Below are 13,053 nucleotides of genomic sequence, written 5' to 3'. Positions count from 1 at the left end.
CATATAGTATATCCAAAACATATTTATCGGTACTTAGTTTCCCAGAATACATAGATATGTAAACGAATGGATATATTCAGACTCAAGCCGATCTATACTTTCCCGTACATATTGGAAAAGCGGGCAAAAGGTTTCACAGATTGCTCAGCTTCGAAAGGTCCAGTGCTGACATTGAACAGGGCCTGCGCTAGCCGCTGATGTTGCAGCTGAGCTCCCTAGCACTCACTTCGCAGGCCTCTCTGCTACCGTTACCGACATTAGCCGAATCCATCAAGGTAATCGATGCAAAGAGCCATCTCTAGTGGAAATAGAGCACTCGTCTGGTAAAAACCGCCACACGGTGACACGAGACTCAAACTCATGATCCTGGCAAGCCAATAGGCCTCCACTTCTATGGAGATGGTCTCGACTTTGTCTCGTAGGTACCAACTGGTATACCATACCTTGAAAGAACCCAACGCCTCAGCAGTAGCCAACACGCGGAAATCCGGGATGACAGGCCAGGACGGGAATGTAATTGGCCTGTCGATTATTCCTTTCCCCCACTTTGAAGGAATAAAGTCCAGCGTCATATTTTCGTATCTTCCCATATCTGTATTTCTGTGATTCCCCGGCACATGTTGATTGGTGCTATGTTGTGTTCTTGTCATTGAGAATCCGCTATTTGTTTATGCAGTAGTTAAACCAACACTGCATACATCTTTCCCTTTCTTTATATCAACGACGGCGCCGCATACAATTTGCCATAGTACCCGTATCCACAAATACCCAATACCCCTAGTAAAAATGGTTCAGATTGTTTTACATAGAGAAGAGGAACGTCTTTATCTTTCCCTTTTAGTGTTCGCCGCTTGCCACTTTTTGATCGAGTAGAACCCAGCATCCCTTCCCTGAGCAGCGGAGACAAGCCTATACATCCCCTGCCCAATCAGGGAACACAAGGCCGAAAATGGATCGCAGGTCCTCTATTTGGTTGTTCGAGGCATGCATATCCTGGGGTGGGGGGTAATTGAGCATGTCGGGCCTATACGGCGACGGCGTGTCAAAGCTTGCGAAAGGAAGTTGCCCGGAATTCGGCTGCGACATTATCGAAGAAAGCTATGACCGAGTTAGCGATGTTTGGATATCAGGGAAAGGTTCCCTACATCTATATCCTTGAAATCAATATCTGGCCCGTAATCCCATATTGGTTGGATTCCTTGCTGCATCTCCGGCTTCGAGATGGTAGGCGTGGGTACCCTTTCCCGCAACTTGAGAATATATTGTCGAGCAATTCCTGCAAAACTTGAGATGATGCTTCCTGGGAGCGCGCCCTTAGAGGCGTAGTCAAGCTGACTGAAGTATGCCGCAGCCTGATCAAGGAAGGCAATATTACTTTCTGTTTCTCTATGAGCGGGGTTGTGAATCACGAAATCAAACAGAACGAAGACTGCCGATAATGGCATGATACCAGCAACGCTAAGTTAAATTATGAGCATGACCTTCGGCTGGTATCCCGTTGAAGTTGAGGAAGATGGACTTACAAGATAGGCATATGAGGCTCGATTTCAATGAACGAAACAAGTTCAATGACAGTGCGCGCTGCGTTCATCAATTCCCACTTGCTATCCTCGCGATCCAGCTTTTCATCGGGGTTGACGTGAAGGAACAGGCGTTCTACAGCAAAAACGAGGTTGTAGTACAAGTAATGCGTCTGTATAGCAATCATCTTCGTATTCGGACTTCCAATTTCACTTAGTCGGATTGACTCCTTCGGCCGAAATGTCACAGGTACCGATAAGCGCCATTCTTCTAGCCCACGCCGTACGTGTTTGATAGAGCATAGGCAATCCTCTGCGGACTTCAAAGAAGACCTCGTCGAAAACAGAGTGGCGTATGCGATCGACGTGAGTCTGCTCAGACGAATGGCGGATAGGAACCAGTTGTAGTCTCCGAACATTGACCCTGGGACGGAAGGGATGTCGCATCCGATATCTTCATCAGCGAACACCTGGCTAATGATTAGTAGAATATTTCCCATGGCCCGGAGAGAGCTGTTAACGCACTGAGCTGTTGTCATCAGAGAAGGAGGCAATCTTTTCCAAGTGGTATATGGTCCAGAACACCTTCAAGTGAGCTGGTTGAGCATTTGAAGACTTGTGGTAGCGTAGGCTTTGCGCCATTCTAGCGGCTTCGTATACCAACGCCTGATCGAGTTGAAGACAGCAGGCATTCATTGCAAAGATGGACTGCAACTCGAACATTAGGTGTGAGAGAATAGTAAGCGAGGATTTTTAGCCCTCACCATAGCTGTCAGAGCCTATGGGATTTTGTCAGTATGACATGAGACAAAGTAGGTGCGGGCATTAAAATACTTGAAGCTTCGTTAATGAGCATGGAGGAACCAATATGTCTGGAATAGCACCTAGGCATAATTGAAAAATACTCCATGCCTTTCCCGAACCTGGCATGAAGCTGCCGCCTTGGTGGTACTGGCTGCCCAAAGCTAGGACAGCATGATATACTGCCGAACATGCTTTGCTGCATTCCGATGTCCCAGTATGGCAGTTAGCAGTATGCGAGGTAAACACTTGTAGATCGAGAAAGGGGTAAATAGGATGGACCCGGTCAAAGTAGGCTAGTTCTTTCAATCAGATGCCGGACGATGACTAAGGGAAGGATAGACTGACCACCAATATAAGCCTCGGCTTCGCTTGACGTCACGTTAACACTGGCTAGAGGCGACTGGAACTCAATCGTAGACGACGAAGAGTCGTTTTGCGAACATACTCGTGAGACAAGGAGGGTTTCTAGGTCCTCAACAAGCTCTGTAAGTACATCCGTTCCTATTCGGCTGACCAATGCACTCATCCGTTGGTTCGAGAAAAAGCTCATGCCCGAGCTGGTCGCTAGACATGTGTGAGGAGGTATACAGACGGATGGGGAACTATAAGCTTACTTCGCTCATTGCTAGCCTGCAAGTGCGATGTCGTGAGCAATGTGGACTTTGCTAGAAGTACGTGTCTATACCCATACCTTGACAACGACGGAATCATCATAGAGATCGAAATTTTGAGGCCCAAAACGCAAGATACGGTCGATTGGTAAGTCATTCTCGCGTGACAGTAATGGTTCAATAGGGAGGGGAGCAGGTTCTACATGGCGTTAGTGATCATGTACATATGCAGTGTATTGGTTGTACAGGGCCAGTACGCACGTGTATCTTTGCGCCGGAATTTGCGTCTGATAGGCGTGAATTGACAAGACTCGTTGCGATTCTAGGTGAAGTTGCATTAGAGGCGATGTTGTATCACCAGAAAGTTGGAGCAGCATACGATGCAGTGAATGCAGGTAGATGGTGCCTGCGGTCGTCTGGGGGTTTCAGGTACTACAAATAGTTGTGGTATGATCAGCCTTAGCCCATGTACCTGATAGCAATCTGAAAGCGGATTATACCGATGCATCGGACTTTTCGGTACCTGCACTGATCACAGGACTTGTTGATTCTTATCATATTGCAGGCCGTAACTTTGGAAGGATGTGTCAATCAGGGTACATTTCCTCCTCTGTAGTGCTTCAACTCCCAAATATCAAAGTGAGCAAAGCATGCGCAGACATTCGCAGATATATACCCCGCAATATTCCACACCGCCTTCAAGGCGTAGTCGCGTTGCTCTTTGTTTTCATTCGGGATATATATCTGGCTACATATGTAATTAAGACATCGAATCGCCTCGCAATTCTTGTCCAACTGACGGTAGTCACTATATAAAAAAAAAGCTCGGTGCGCAGTTTCGAACTTCAAAATTCTCTTCCATCTACCAGCCTCCGATCCATCTGCATACGAAATAATGACTCTAAGTAGAAGCACTTGAAACGCGAAATCGAATGAATTAGGATTAACTACTCTAAATGTACTGTTGCGCGGTCTATTGGGTCCAAAATTCCGTCAAGCACGCTTGCTGCCTCCCTTTTTAGGGACCTTGAACGCCCAGTAAAGCCCTAGCCCTGCCACGATGTTAACTAAGATATAGACCCATATGAGCCCAAAGTCCCGCCACCTCGTGTCATACGAAATTTGGAATCGATCAAGGAACTCATTAGTGGTGGCAAGTGGGCAGTATTCGCACATGCTTCGCGCTGCCGGATTTAGTACCAAGCCACCGGCGGCCTCCCTATAAGCACCCAGGAATTCTTCGCAGGTAAGGTTTCCAATGGGAACCATATGGAGGATCTCGCGGTCGGCACATGTAACGTTGGAGTTGGCAACTGCGTTGGACATGATTCCCCCAACAAGGTATGTTGCGGGCGAAACACGATACATGAAGGACCAAAACTTTGGAAGGTCAATTATGGGGACCCCGACTCTGCTTTCATGATTAGCGTGATGCCTAAATCTGGAGAGGAAGTAATTTCTTCCAAATTTGGACTCACCCGCAGAACAGGATACAAAGCATCCAGAAAAGACTGGTTAGTACGCCTGCAGTTTCCGGAAGATCAATCCAGAAAATGGCGGAGTGGGCAAAAGTGCTCGTGAATAGCAGGTAAACCCATAAAAAGAGGAAGACGAGGAACCCGCGGATAGCCTGGTCATCGGACGACGTGTTTCGGACAAAGCCCACTGGGTAATACCAACAGAAGTACATGATGACCGCCATCAGGGTATGCCATGCGAGCTCAATGAGGATGTTGGAAAGTAAGTATGCTTTGAATGGGACAAGTCAGCGGGTTGCGTGGACAAGATGCTGATGGAAGGAAGAGAGCCTTACTTGTCCACCTGTAAATCTTTGACGGACGTTCACGAGCCTCGTACAGCGCTCGCTGGGGTAGAAATATGGGCATTATTTGCTCATTGATGTTGATGAACAGCACGAGCAGCATGAATATAGCCCACAGCTGATTTTGCAGCCCTTGGATGGAATTGTTGGCCTCAAAACTGAAGCCGAGGTAGAGGGACTATAAAGGAAAAGCGTGGTTAGGGGCGAGTAGAAACGAGGAATTTCCACGTACTGAAAGGACAACCAGTATGGTTTTGGACCAAATGTAAGTCGGTGATCGCCAGAGATGCTTCCCAGTGCGTTGTAAAACCTGGCCGAACTGTGTCCAGAAAGAGGCTACGAATTCCTGATGCTGGGAGGTGTCTCCATCTGTGGTGTCTTCATTCTCTGCGGATTCTGTTGCTGGAAGAGCACGAAGGCGACCAAGCTCCGCCTTGACAGTCCGATATTCTGGAGAATCCAGCCATACCTGGTGCCAGTCTGGTGATTTCGAGCCATCTGTAGGCGGTTCTATCACCTGCAACATCCATTCAGCGGGGTTGGCACCCGCGGGGCATGCAGGGGCATTGTTTTTCTCAAAGTAGTTAATCATGGTTGAAGCACCACTTCCCAGATCTACAGGCATATTCAATTAGCGCAAAGCGTTTTAAGAATATGAGAAGTGCGGGCACTCACCACCGAAGTAAGCTGTCTTGCCTCCTGGGGCGATAAGAAGAAGTCGATCGAACTGGTCAAAGAGAATAGCGGAGGGTTGATGGATTGTGCAGAGAACTGCCTGGCCGCTATTCGTCAATTTCTTGATGAGTTCAGAAATGGACCAGGAAGTCTGCGAATCCAATCCTGAAGTAGGTTCATCAAAGAAGATCAACAGTTGTGGTCGAGCGGCGAGTTCCACGCCAATTGTGAGACGTTTGCGTTGTTCAACATTGAGACCCTCTCCAGGAACACCAATGACAGCGTCCGAAAATTCTCGCATTTCTAGTGTGTCGATGACATGCTCGACGTAGTTGAGCTTCTCAGATCGCGTTATTTCTGCAGATTGACGAAGAACGGCACTGAACCGAAGCGCTTCGCGAACCGTCATTGTGCTGAGATGGAGATCTTGCTGCTGAACATAGCCAACCTTGTGCTGGAAGGAGGGATCAGTCGGGCTCCCATTGACCATTGTACTGCCAGTTACGACACCTGTGGTGACGCGAGTTGCCAGAACGTCCAGCAAGGTTGTTTTGCCTGCACCAGACACACCCTGAGAAATTCATGATTAGTGCGTGCTTGCATTAGACGTGGGATTGAGCTTTACCATGAGAATAGTTGACACGCCGGGTTTGACCCAGCCATCGACATGGTCCAAAAGGCGGCGGTTTCCGCCCTTGATTTCGATGTCGTAACAGAGATCTTCCCAGTGAAAGACATCCTTTCCAACTACTATGTCGTCTGACCGGCTTGGAGGATTTAGCTTTTCCGCTACCACTGGGCGACCTTGCATTTGATTCTCGGCGTCCAAGGACAGTGCCTTTTCTGGCTTGGGAGAGCCTTTTTTACGACGGAACACTAAGATTTCGCCGCGTGTTCTTGGTGGTTTCGCAAGCTCCGCAGCAAGCACGTAGGCAGGGAAAAAGAAGGCCAAAAATGCGCAGAGAATACCGATGTTTCTGTGTTGCATATCTTAATTAGCCCAAGGACGGTCTCGCCGGGAACGACTTATACTGACCTCCATTTGTGCACATTCCAGTAGTCAAAAGACCTGTTGATATAGTTATCTCCATTGACAAAGGCCGAACCGGCCTCCGATCCAACAACAGAGCAGATATGCGATTCAGACGGAAGGTTTGTGTACCCTTGTCCGCTTGGCACCATGTCTACGCAGGGAAACTCCCGATGGTGGAATTCATTTGCCATCAAAGCCTCGAAGCCGTATGCCAAGGGATTGATGTACGCCATCCAACGCGACCACCCAGGCATATACTCTGGTGGTGTGGTAAAACCAGTGTATATCATCAGTCCAAGGCTTAGAACGGCGCTAGGGATCATAGCCTGATCGGATGTCCGGGTTATACAGGCCAATGTGCGGAAAATGGCTGACTGAACCAGAGTGGTGAGGAATGTGGTGAGGCAGAAAAAGAAGAAAGCACCCGCCTCTCGCTTCAGACTCGCCATGAAGTATATAAGAATATTGAAAACAAACATATTCACGATCTTGTAGGGTAGGTCCGTCAAGTAGCTCGCAATTGCCTGAGCGGACTGGTGATAGAAAGCATAGCGATTCTGCTTCTCGACAACAGGACGTTCGGCATAGATTGTCAGGACCTATTTTCAAGTTGAGGCAATACGAGTGAGTCGGACTTTACGAAACAAAGCTTGGGGGGAGGGACTTACCTCCAACTGGCTTGCAAAAGCATTGAAAAGGAGCGAGAAGAAGATGAGTCCTCCACGATAGTAGAAGCTGGATGTATCCGGCTTGAGGTCGTAGAACATGCTTCCCAAGATGAGCGCCATCGCGACGTTAAACAAAAGGGAAGCGATGGTGAACCCAGGGTCAGCTAGCAATCTCCGGTAAGCGCGCCAAAGAGTTAGGGAGATTTGTTGAGCGTATGATATCGTGTAAGCAGACTTGGAGCGCTGCTGCTTAGCCTGCTCAGCTCGCCTGGAATGGTAGTATTCGGCCGTTCTCTCTTCTGGGGGATGTCTCTGTTCATATGATGCAAGCTCAGAGAGTAAATTCCTTCGCTGCTCGCTTGATTGCCATCGTTCTGCAAACTCATCCGCCGAGCGAGGTACGGAGTCATCAAACCCAGCTCTCGCCCTCCGCTCTTCCGGGCTGGTCATAGAGGTCAGAAAGTCGGGAACAGTTTGCCTAGGGAGGGCTTAAGAGTTCGTCAGAAAATCGAGATACGTTGTCAGCTCGCCAAACCTTGAAGACTCACAGTCAAAGCCCAGGCTTTCAAAATAGCCCTTGGCTTCAGTGATTCGACCGAAGAATATCTGTCTCCCCTCATAGATCACAGTGACTCGATCAAAAAGCTAGAAGTAAAATATGATGATTAGCCAACGAATGTTGTTTTAAACACCTATTACAGGAAGGCTCACATCATAGGCTGACTGGGGCGCTTGGTACAAGGTGACCACAGACGTTACATCAAGTAGATCTGCCTGGAGGCGCAGGTTGCTGCAAAAATTTATAGCATTGGCGCTGTCGAGCCCGCGTGTCGAGTTGTCCCAACACTGAAACTTGGCTCCAGTCAGAGAAGCCTCGGCGATGCTGACTCGCTTGCGCTCTCCACCACTGACACCACGCACGAAGTCATCTCCAACATGGGTGTTTATAGTATGATTCAGGCCAAAGATGGCCATCATGACATCGCGGCGTACCGTGTTGAGCTGATGGCGGTCAAAGCCTCCTGGAACGTGTCGGACAGAGCGAGCGCGAGAGGCAAACGTCAAAGTCTCTCCAACAGTTAGATGCGCCAAGTGTACATCGAGCTCAGCATTGTAGAGAACATCCCCGCGGAGGGAAGAGCGGATATTGGCCACGTCCAATCCTGAATACGTTGAGCAAAGTCTAAGACGTTCAATGGGCTATCAAGAACGAACCTCGAAAGTTGATATAAGATTCTGGCGTAATATTCAAACCCGCCGTTTCCCCTGATAGCGTCTTGAGAAGTGTAGAGCAGCCAGAGCCGGGGGGACCCAGCACCAGCAACATTTCTCCCTTTTCTGCAACACCTTCAAAGTTGCGTAGAATGTCCACACGTCTGCCATGTCGATTTCCACGAAGGCACCTTGCTAGATATGTTGTGAGTCCAATTATTACATTCCCTGTGGTCTTTTGGAATTCTGCGGCCGTAGTATATGCAAACACACCCAAGTTCTTGAACGCAACGCCAAGGGAGCGCGAAGGTGCAGAATCAGGGTCCGATTCCGTCAGTCTGATAAACTCTTTTACCCAAACTCGTGCGTCAAATGCTGGGGACGAGGGATCAAGCTTGCTGCCCGGCGTGGGCTTGAGTACTTCTGACTGCCTCTCCCCAGAACCAGAACATATCGACAATCGCTCCGCGACCTTTGCAACCCTATCGTGTAGCTCGTTCGCTTGGTCGTCTGCGGAAGTATGCTCGGCCGAAGATGACCCGGTTCGGACCCTTGTATTGGCGAGGTCGCAGTCAGCCATGGCGACTGCTCTCAGAGGTAATTGAGCAAATAACGGGGAGAACTCTAAGAGACACAGAGGGGTAGATTGATCTAGGAGATGAGAAATTATCTGAGTTTATGAGAGAAGGAACTATGTATCTAGAGAAACGACGACTAGATCACTTGGGAGCAAACAACAAGGTCACATGAGCTCTCAGGCACCTTCAAACAGATGGACAGCTTTTTCTGTGAATTGCACCGTCCTTCGGTTCTCGGTGCTTGGCTCTGACCGGATGAATCTATCCCGTACAATTCCACAATTCGGTCCTCGGTTCTTGGCATGCATGCCAAGAAATATGGGGCGGACGGGAGTGGAACAACCGAAGAAAAGCTAATCGGCCCGCCCCCCCGAAGTGGATGGATCGAAAAATCTCCGAGTGCCGAATATAACGTCAGATTGTTATAACCTTGGAATCTCTTGGTACGAATACCTTACATGGATACTTGCAGTAACCAATATCAAAGAAGATGTGGAACGCCGTGTGTTGTTCCTTTCCAGAAGCGCTGGAAACGGCCCAGAAGATCCTGACACCATCAAAGAGCCTGAAAGCGTGGGCTGTGAGATTCGTCTCGTCAAGGGAAGTGTTCTGCAGCAAGAGGATGTGACTCGGGCTTTGGAGCAAGCTCCAAATCTGAAGGGAATTATCCAATGTTCTATGGTTCTTCGCGACGAGAACTTCGGACGTATGACGAGTGGAGAACTGCGGTGGCTGCTAAGGTCCAAGGGACATGGAATCTCCACCACGCTACTCTTGCCGCTGGGATCAAACGAGACTTCTTTATCTTGTTCTCATCCATGTCTGGAGTTACTCGACAAGCCGGTCAGGCAAACTACGCCGGAGCGAACACTTTCCTTGATTCCTTTGTGCAGTACAGAACAAGCTTGGGTCTCGCAGCGTCTTCCCTGGACATTGGAGCAGTGCAGGATGTTAGTTACGTTTCGCAAGACGATGCCCTTCTGAAGAGGATGAAGCTCGCAAGTGCATCTGGAATCACGGAGCCTGAACTAATGGAAGCTGTCAGTGCAGCGCCTCTGTTCCCTGCGACTTCTCGGACTAGTTGCGATACCCTTGCCGAGCCTTTTGTTGACAAGAACACCATTGCACAGGGTATATCGACAGCAATTCCCCTGAGTAGTTCTGAAAGCCGTGCGTTCTGGAGAAAGGACGTGGGAATGGCAGCCTAGGAAGCTGGAGGGGCAATGGGTATATATAATCACACCACATACCACGGGTGCGCATTATCTGTGGCTAATGTGGAAGATTGAACGTCTCAAAGTTAAGTAGAAAGAAATATCATCCCCAGAGTATATATGGCTACCTTGTAGCAATCTACGCATGTTCTTCACTCAGTGTCTTCAGGAATCCTTCCGCCGCATGCTTACCCAGCCCATCCAGGTTTCCCATACCCAGCAGCTCAAGGACGCTGATATCAAACCCGAATGCTTGCCTCCACCAACTGCGCATCTCAACACCAACCAACGAGTCCATTCCCGCTGGGAAAGCGATGCAGACGTATCCAGGTCCTCCGGCGATTTCAAAAGGAACATAAACAGCTTCTTGCCTATTTCTTGAGCAAGGAATGTTGTCGCTTCCTCACTGCTGAGAATGCTCACATATTCCTTGGCACGCGCCATGAACGACTTGAGGTTGTCACTGTTAGAGCCAGAGGTTCCTGAACTGATCTTGGAAGAGTTGTGGTTGCCCTATGGCTTCGAGTTCTTGTTGAACGGCACCCACCGTTGAGCGATATGTGTTTCGTTGGTTTGAACATGAAGGGTACCTAGGTATGTACCATGTGAACGTCTATTAAGTAGAATTTAGTACCCCCACTATCATTAATTACCCTGTGCTTTGAAATGGTACATAGAGCTACATACATATGCGGTGGGGCTTTCCCATTTGATCTGCCATCTGCCGCCGCTTTTATAACATTGCTCAGGCTCACGCTCACTGAGTAGATGTCAGCACGGACTGGCAGGCGGTCGGATATGGCAGATTCCCGTTGTGGGATAGCCGGAGGCGCCAAACTACTTCGGCAAGCACTAAACCAGATTGAAGTCCGCTAAGTCAGAACAGGAGCGGGGCCTCTGACATTTCAGGAAAAGCGTAAACGCCAAACCAAAGTGGGATGGACCAAACCTAAATGGGGTGGACACCAAGCCCGATCGAGTCCGCACACATGGTAAAAGTACCTTATTGAAAATTCCAGGACGAACTGGCCTTTAGCAACCGTAGACATTACTTCAAAACCCAGTACTAGACTCCAGTATGGTAAAGAAGGCAGTGGAAGCGCCGACGAACAATGTCGTCGCCTTTGGGCGCGTCAAGTCCAATCTCAAGATGGGCTGTATTGGCCTTCCAAATGTGGGCAAGAGTTCTCTGTTCAACCTCATGACGGAGCAGAGCGCCGCGGCAGAAAATTACCCATTTTGCACCATCGAGCCAAATGAAGCGCGCTGTGTTGTTCCTGATCCAAGATATGTATGTTCTTCCCTTTTCCCAATTTCTGTATAGGTATTGCCAGTTGATCTCACCATTTTGGTCAGTACTTGAACACGATGAGCCCTTAGCTAATACGAGAAAGGACTTTCTGTGCAATGTCTGGAATCCGCCGAGTAAATACCCAGCATATTTGCAGGTTACGGACATCGCGGGGTTAATCAAGGGAGCCAGTGAGGGTGCCGGCTTGGGAAATGCGTTCTTGAGTCATATTCAGGCCGTGGATGGGATGTACCATGTTGTCCGGTGCGCTCGTCTAGGGAACTTGAGGAATGAAGCAGCTACTTACCATTGCATAGGGCGTTTGATAACGATGAGGTTCTTCATGTGGATGACTCCGTTGATCCTGTCCGCGACTTGGGTAAGAATTTCCAATAGAACTGACGCGGGAGAAGTATACGCTAATGGTGTTGCGGTGCAGATACAATCCAGAGCGAGCTGTGTAAGAAGGATCTGGATATTCTTGCCAAAGCTAAGGTCGCCGAAGAGGCGATTGTGCGGAAGGCGGGAGGAAAATTCAAGATGCTGCCGCTATTCGACGAGACGACTGCTAAGATTAAGGAGGTATGTCACGATCGTTTCCTGTAGAGATGTGTAATTCGCTGACCCTTTTACAGCTCTTGGAACAGGACAAGCCTGTTAGAGATGGAGAGTGGACGAGCCCGGAAATCGAGTTGATCAACGAGAAGGTTTGTCCAGGATTCTCTAATCCCCAAGACACAATGCTAATAGTATCAAGTTACGCCTCATAACTACCAAGCCGGTCATCTACCTCATCAACCTTACGATGAAAGACTACCTCCGCCAAAAATGCAAATACCTGCCCAAGATCGCGGAGTGGGTTAAAGCCCACGGTGGCCAAGGCTCAGATATTATCCCCTTCTCCGTCGAGTTCGAAGAGAAGCTGTGGTCCCTGAGAGATGACAAGCCAGCGCTAGATGCGTTTATGGCCGAGATCAAGGTCCAGAGCCGCCTGGGAAAGATAACCACCGAAGGTACATTCATCGATATTGACCACCCGTATCCCCTACTAACAGTTATGACAGGCTTCACTAAGCTGGGCCTGCAGTATTACTTTACCGCCGGCGAGAAAGAGATCCGCTGCTGGCCTATCAAGCGAGGAGCACTGGCTCCACAAGCTGCTGGTGTTATCCACGGCGACTTTGAGCGCGGCTTCATCAAGGCCGAAGTTGTGGCGTACCAGGATTTCCACGACCTCTCCAAGGGCGAGAAGTCCATGGGGCCAATCAAGGCAGCTGGGAAGTACAGACAGGAGGGCAAGACTTATGTCGTCCAGGATGGAGACATTATACACTTCCAGTTCAATGTTGCACCGCCGAAGAAGAAATAGAGACTCTTCGGCGAACGTCAGTTGCCTATTATCGCTGTTCTTATCGCTGGAAAGATATGGGGTTTTCTTTCCTAGCATACAACTACCTCGTGTTCTCCTTGACAGCCACCGCGATTTCGCTAGTTATTGGATTAATGCTGTGCTCATCTTCTATACGCGGTAAACCCCGGGAGGAATGCAACGTACACACCAGCCACTGGATTTATCCCAGGCAATGAGCAACTCGAATGCAAAACTTCGATGAAAATCACTGAAT

At 49.0% G+C, this 13,053-nt stretch overlaps 4 protein-coding genes across 4 annotated transcripts; 2 read left to right on the top strand and 2 right to left on the bottom strand.

Annotated features, from left to right (window-relative positions):
* Positions 1-1,109: 1,109 nt before the first annotated feature.
* N7525_003386 (fungal specific transcription factor domain-containing protein) lies at positions 1,110-2,243 on the bottom strand (the record flags this gene model as incomplete). Its single annotated transcript, XM_002559166.2, has 3 exons — positions 1,110-1,458; positions 1,524-1,990; positions 2,046-2,243. 3 exons carry the CDS (start codon positions 2,241-2,243, stop codon positions 1,110-1,112), a joined length of 1,014 nt encoding a protein of 337 aa, XP_002559212.2.
* Positions 2,244-3,928: 1,685 nt separating this feature from the next.
* Positions 3,929-8,925, bottom strand: N7525_003385 (uncharacterized protein; the record flags this gene model as incomplete). The annotated part of the gene is made up of 11 exons (XM_061212689.1): positions 3,929-4,346; positions 4,414-4,684; positions 4,749-4,935; positions 4,990-5,372; positions 5,433-6,003; positions 6,058-6,409; positions 6,469-7,064; positions 7,134-7,621; positions 7,682-7,778; positions 7,845-8,296; positions 8,349-8,925. 11 exons carry the CDS (start codon positions 8,923-8,925, stop codon positions 3,929-3,931), a joined length of 4,392 nt encoding a protein of 1,463 aa, XP_061069710.1.
* Positions 8,926-9,594: 669 nt separating this feature from the next.
* N7525_003384 (uncharacterized protein) lies at positions 9,595-10,131 on the top strand (the record flags this gene model as incomplete). Its single annotated transcript, XM_061212688.1, has 1 exon — positions 9,595-10,131. The coding sequence occupies one exon, from the start codon at positions 9,595-9,597 to the stop codon at positions 10,129-10,131; it is 537 nt and encodes a 178-aa protein (XP_061069709.1).
* A 1,084-nt stretch (positions 10,132-11,215) lies between these two features.
* Positions 11,216-12,797, top strand: N7525_003383 (YchF/Obg family ATPase; the record flags this gene model as incomplete). Its single annotated transcript, XM_061212687.1, has 6 exons — positions 11,216-11,428; positions 11,532-11,692; positions 11,746-11,807; positions 11,868-12,010; positions 12,064-12,135; positions 12,186-12,797. The coding sequence occupies 6 exons, from the start codon at positions 11,216-11,218 to the stop codon at positions 12,795-12,797; spliced, it is 1,263 nt and encodes a 420-aa protein (XP_061069708.1).
* Positions 12,798-13,053: the final 256 nt, after the last annotated feature.

Source organism: Penicillium rubens (genome assembly GCF_028828025.1).
Source record: "Penicillium rubens strain IBT 27055 chromosome Unknown utg000002l_segment0_segment0, whole genome shotgun sequence".
Classification (NCBI taxonomy): Eukaryota; Fungi; Ascomycota; class Eurotiomycetes; order Eurotiales; family Aspergillaceae; genus Penicillium; species Penicillium rubens.
Note: the sequence above shows the minus strand (reverse complement) of the source record. Positions and strands in the feature narration are given on the sequence as shown.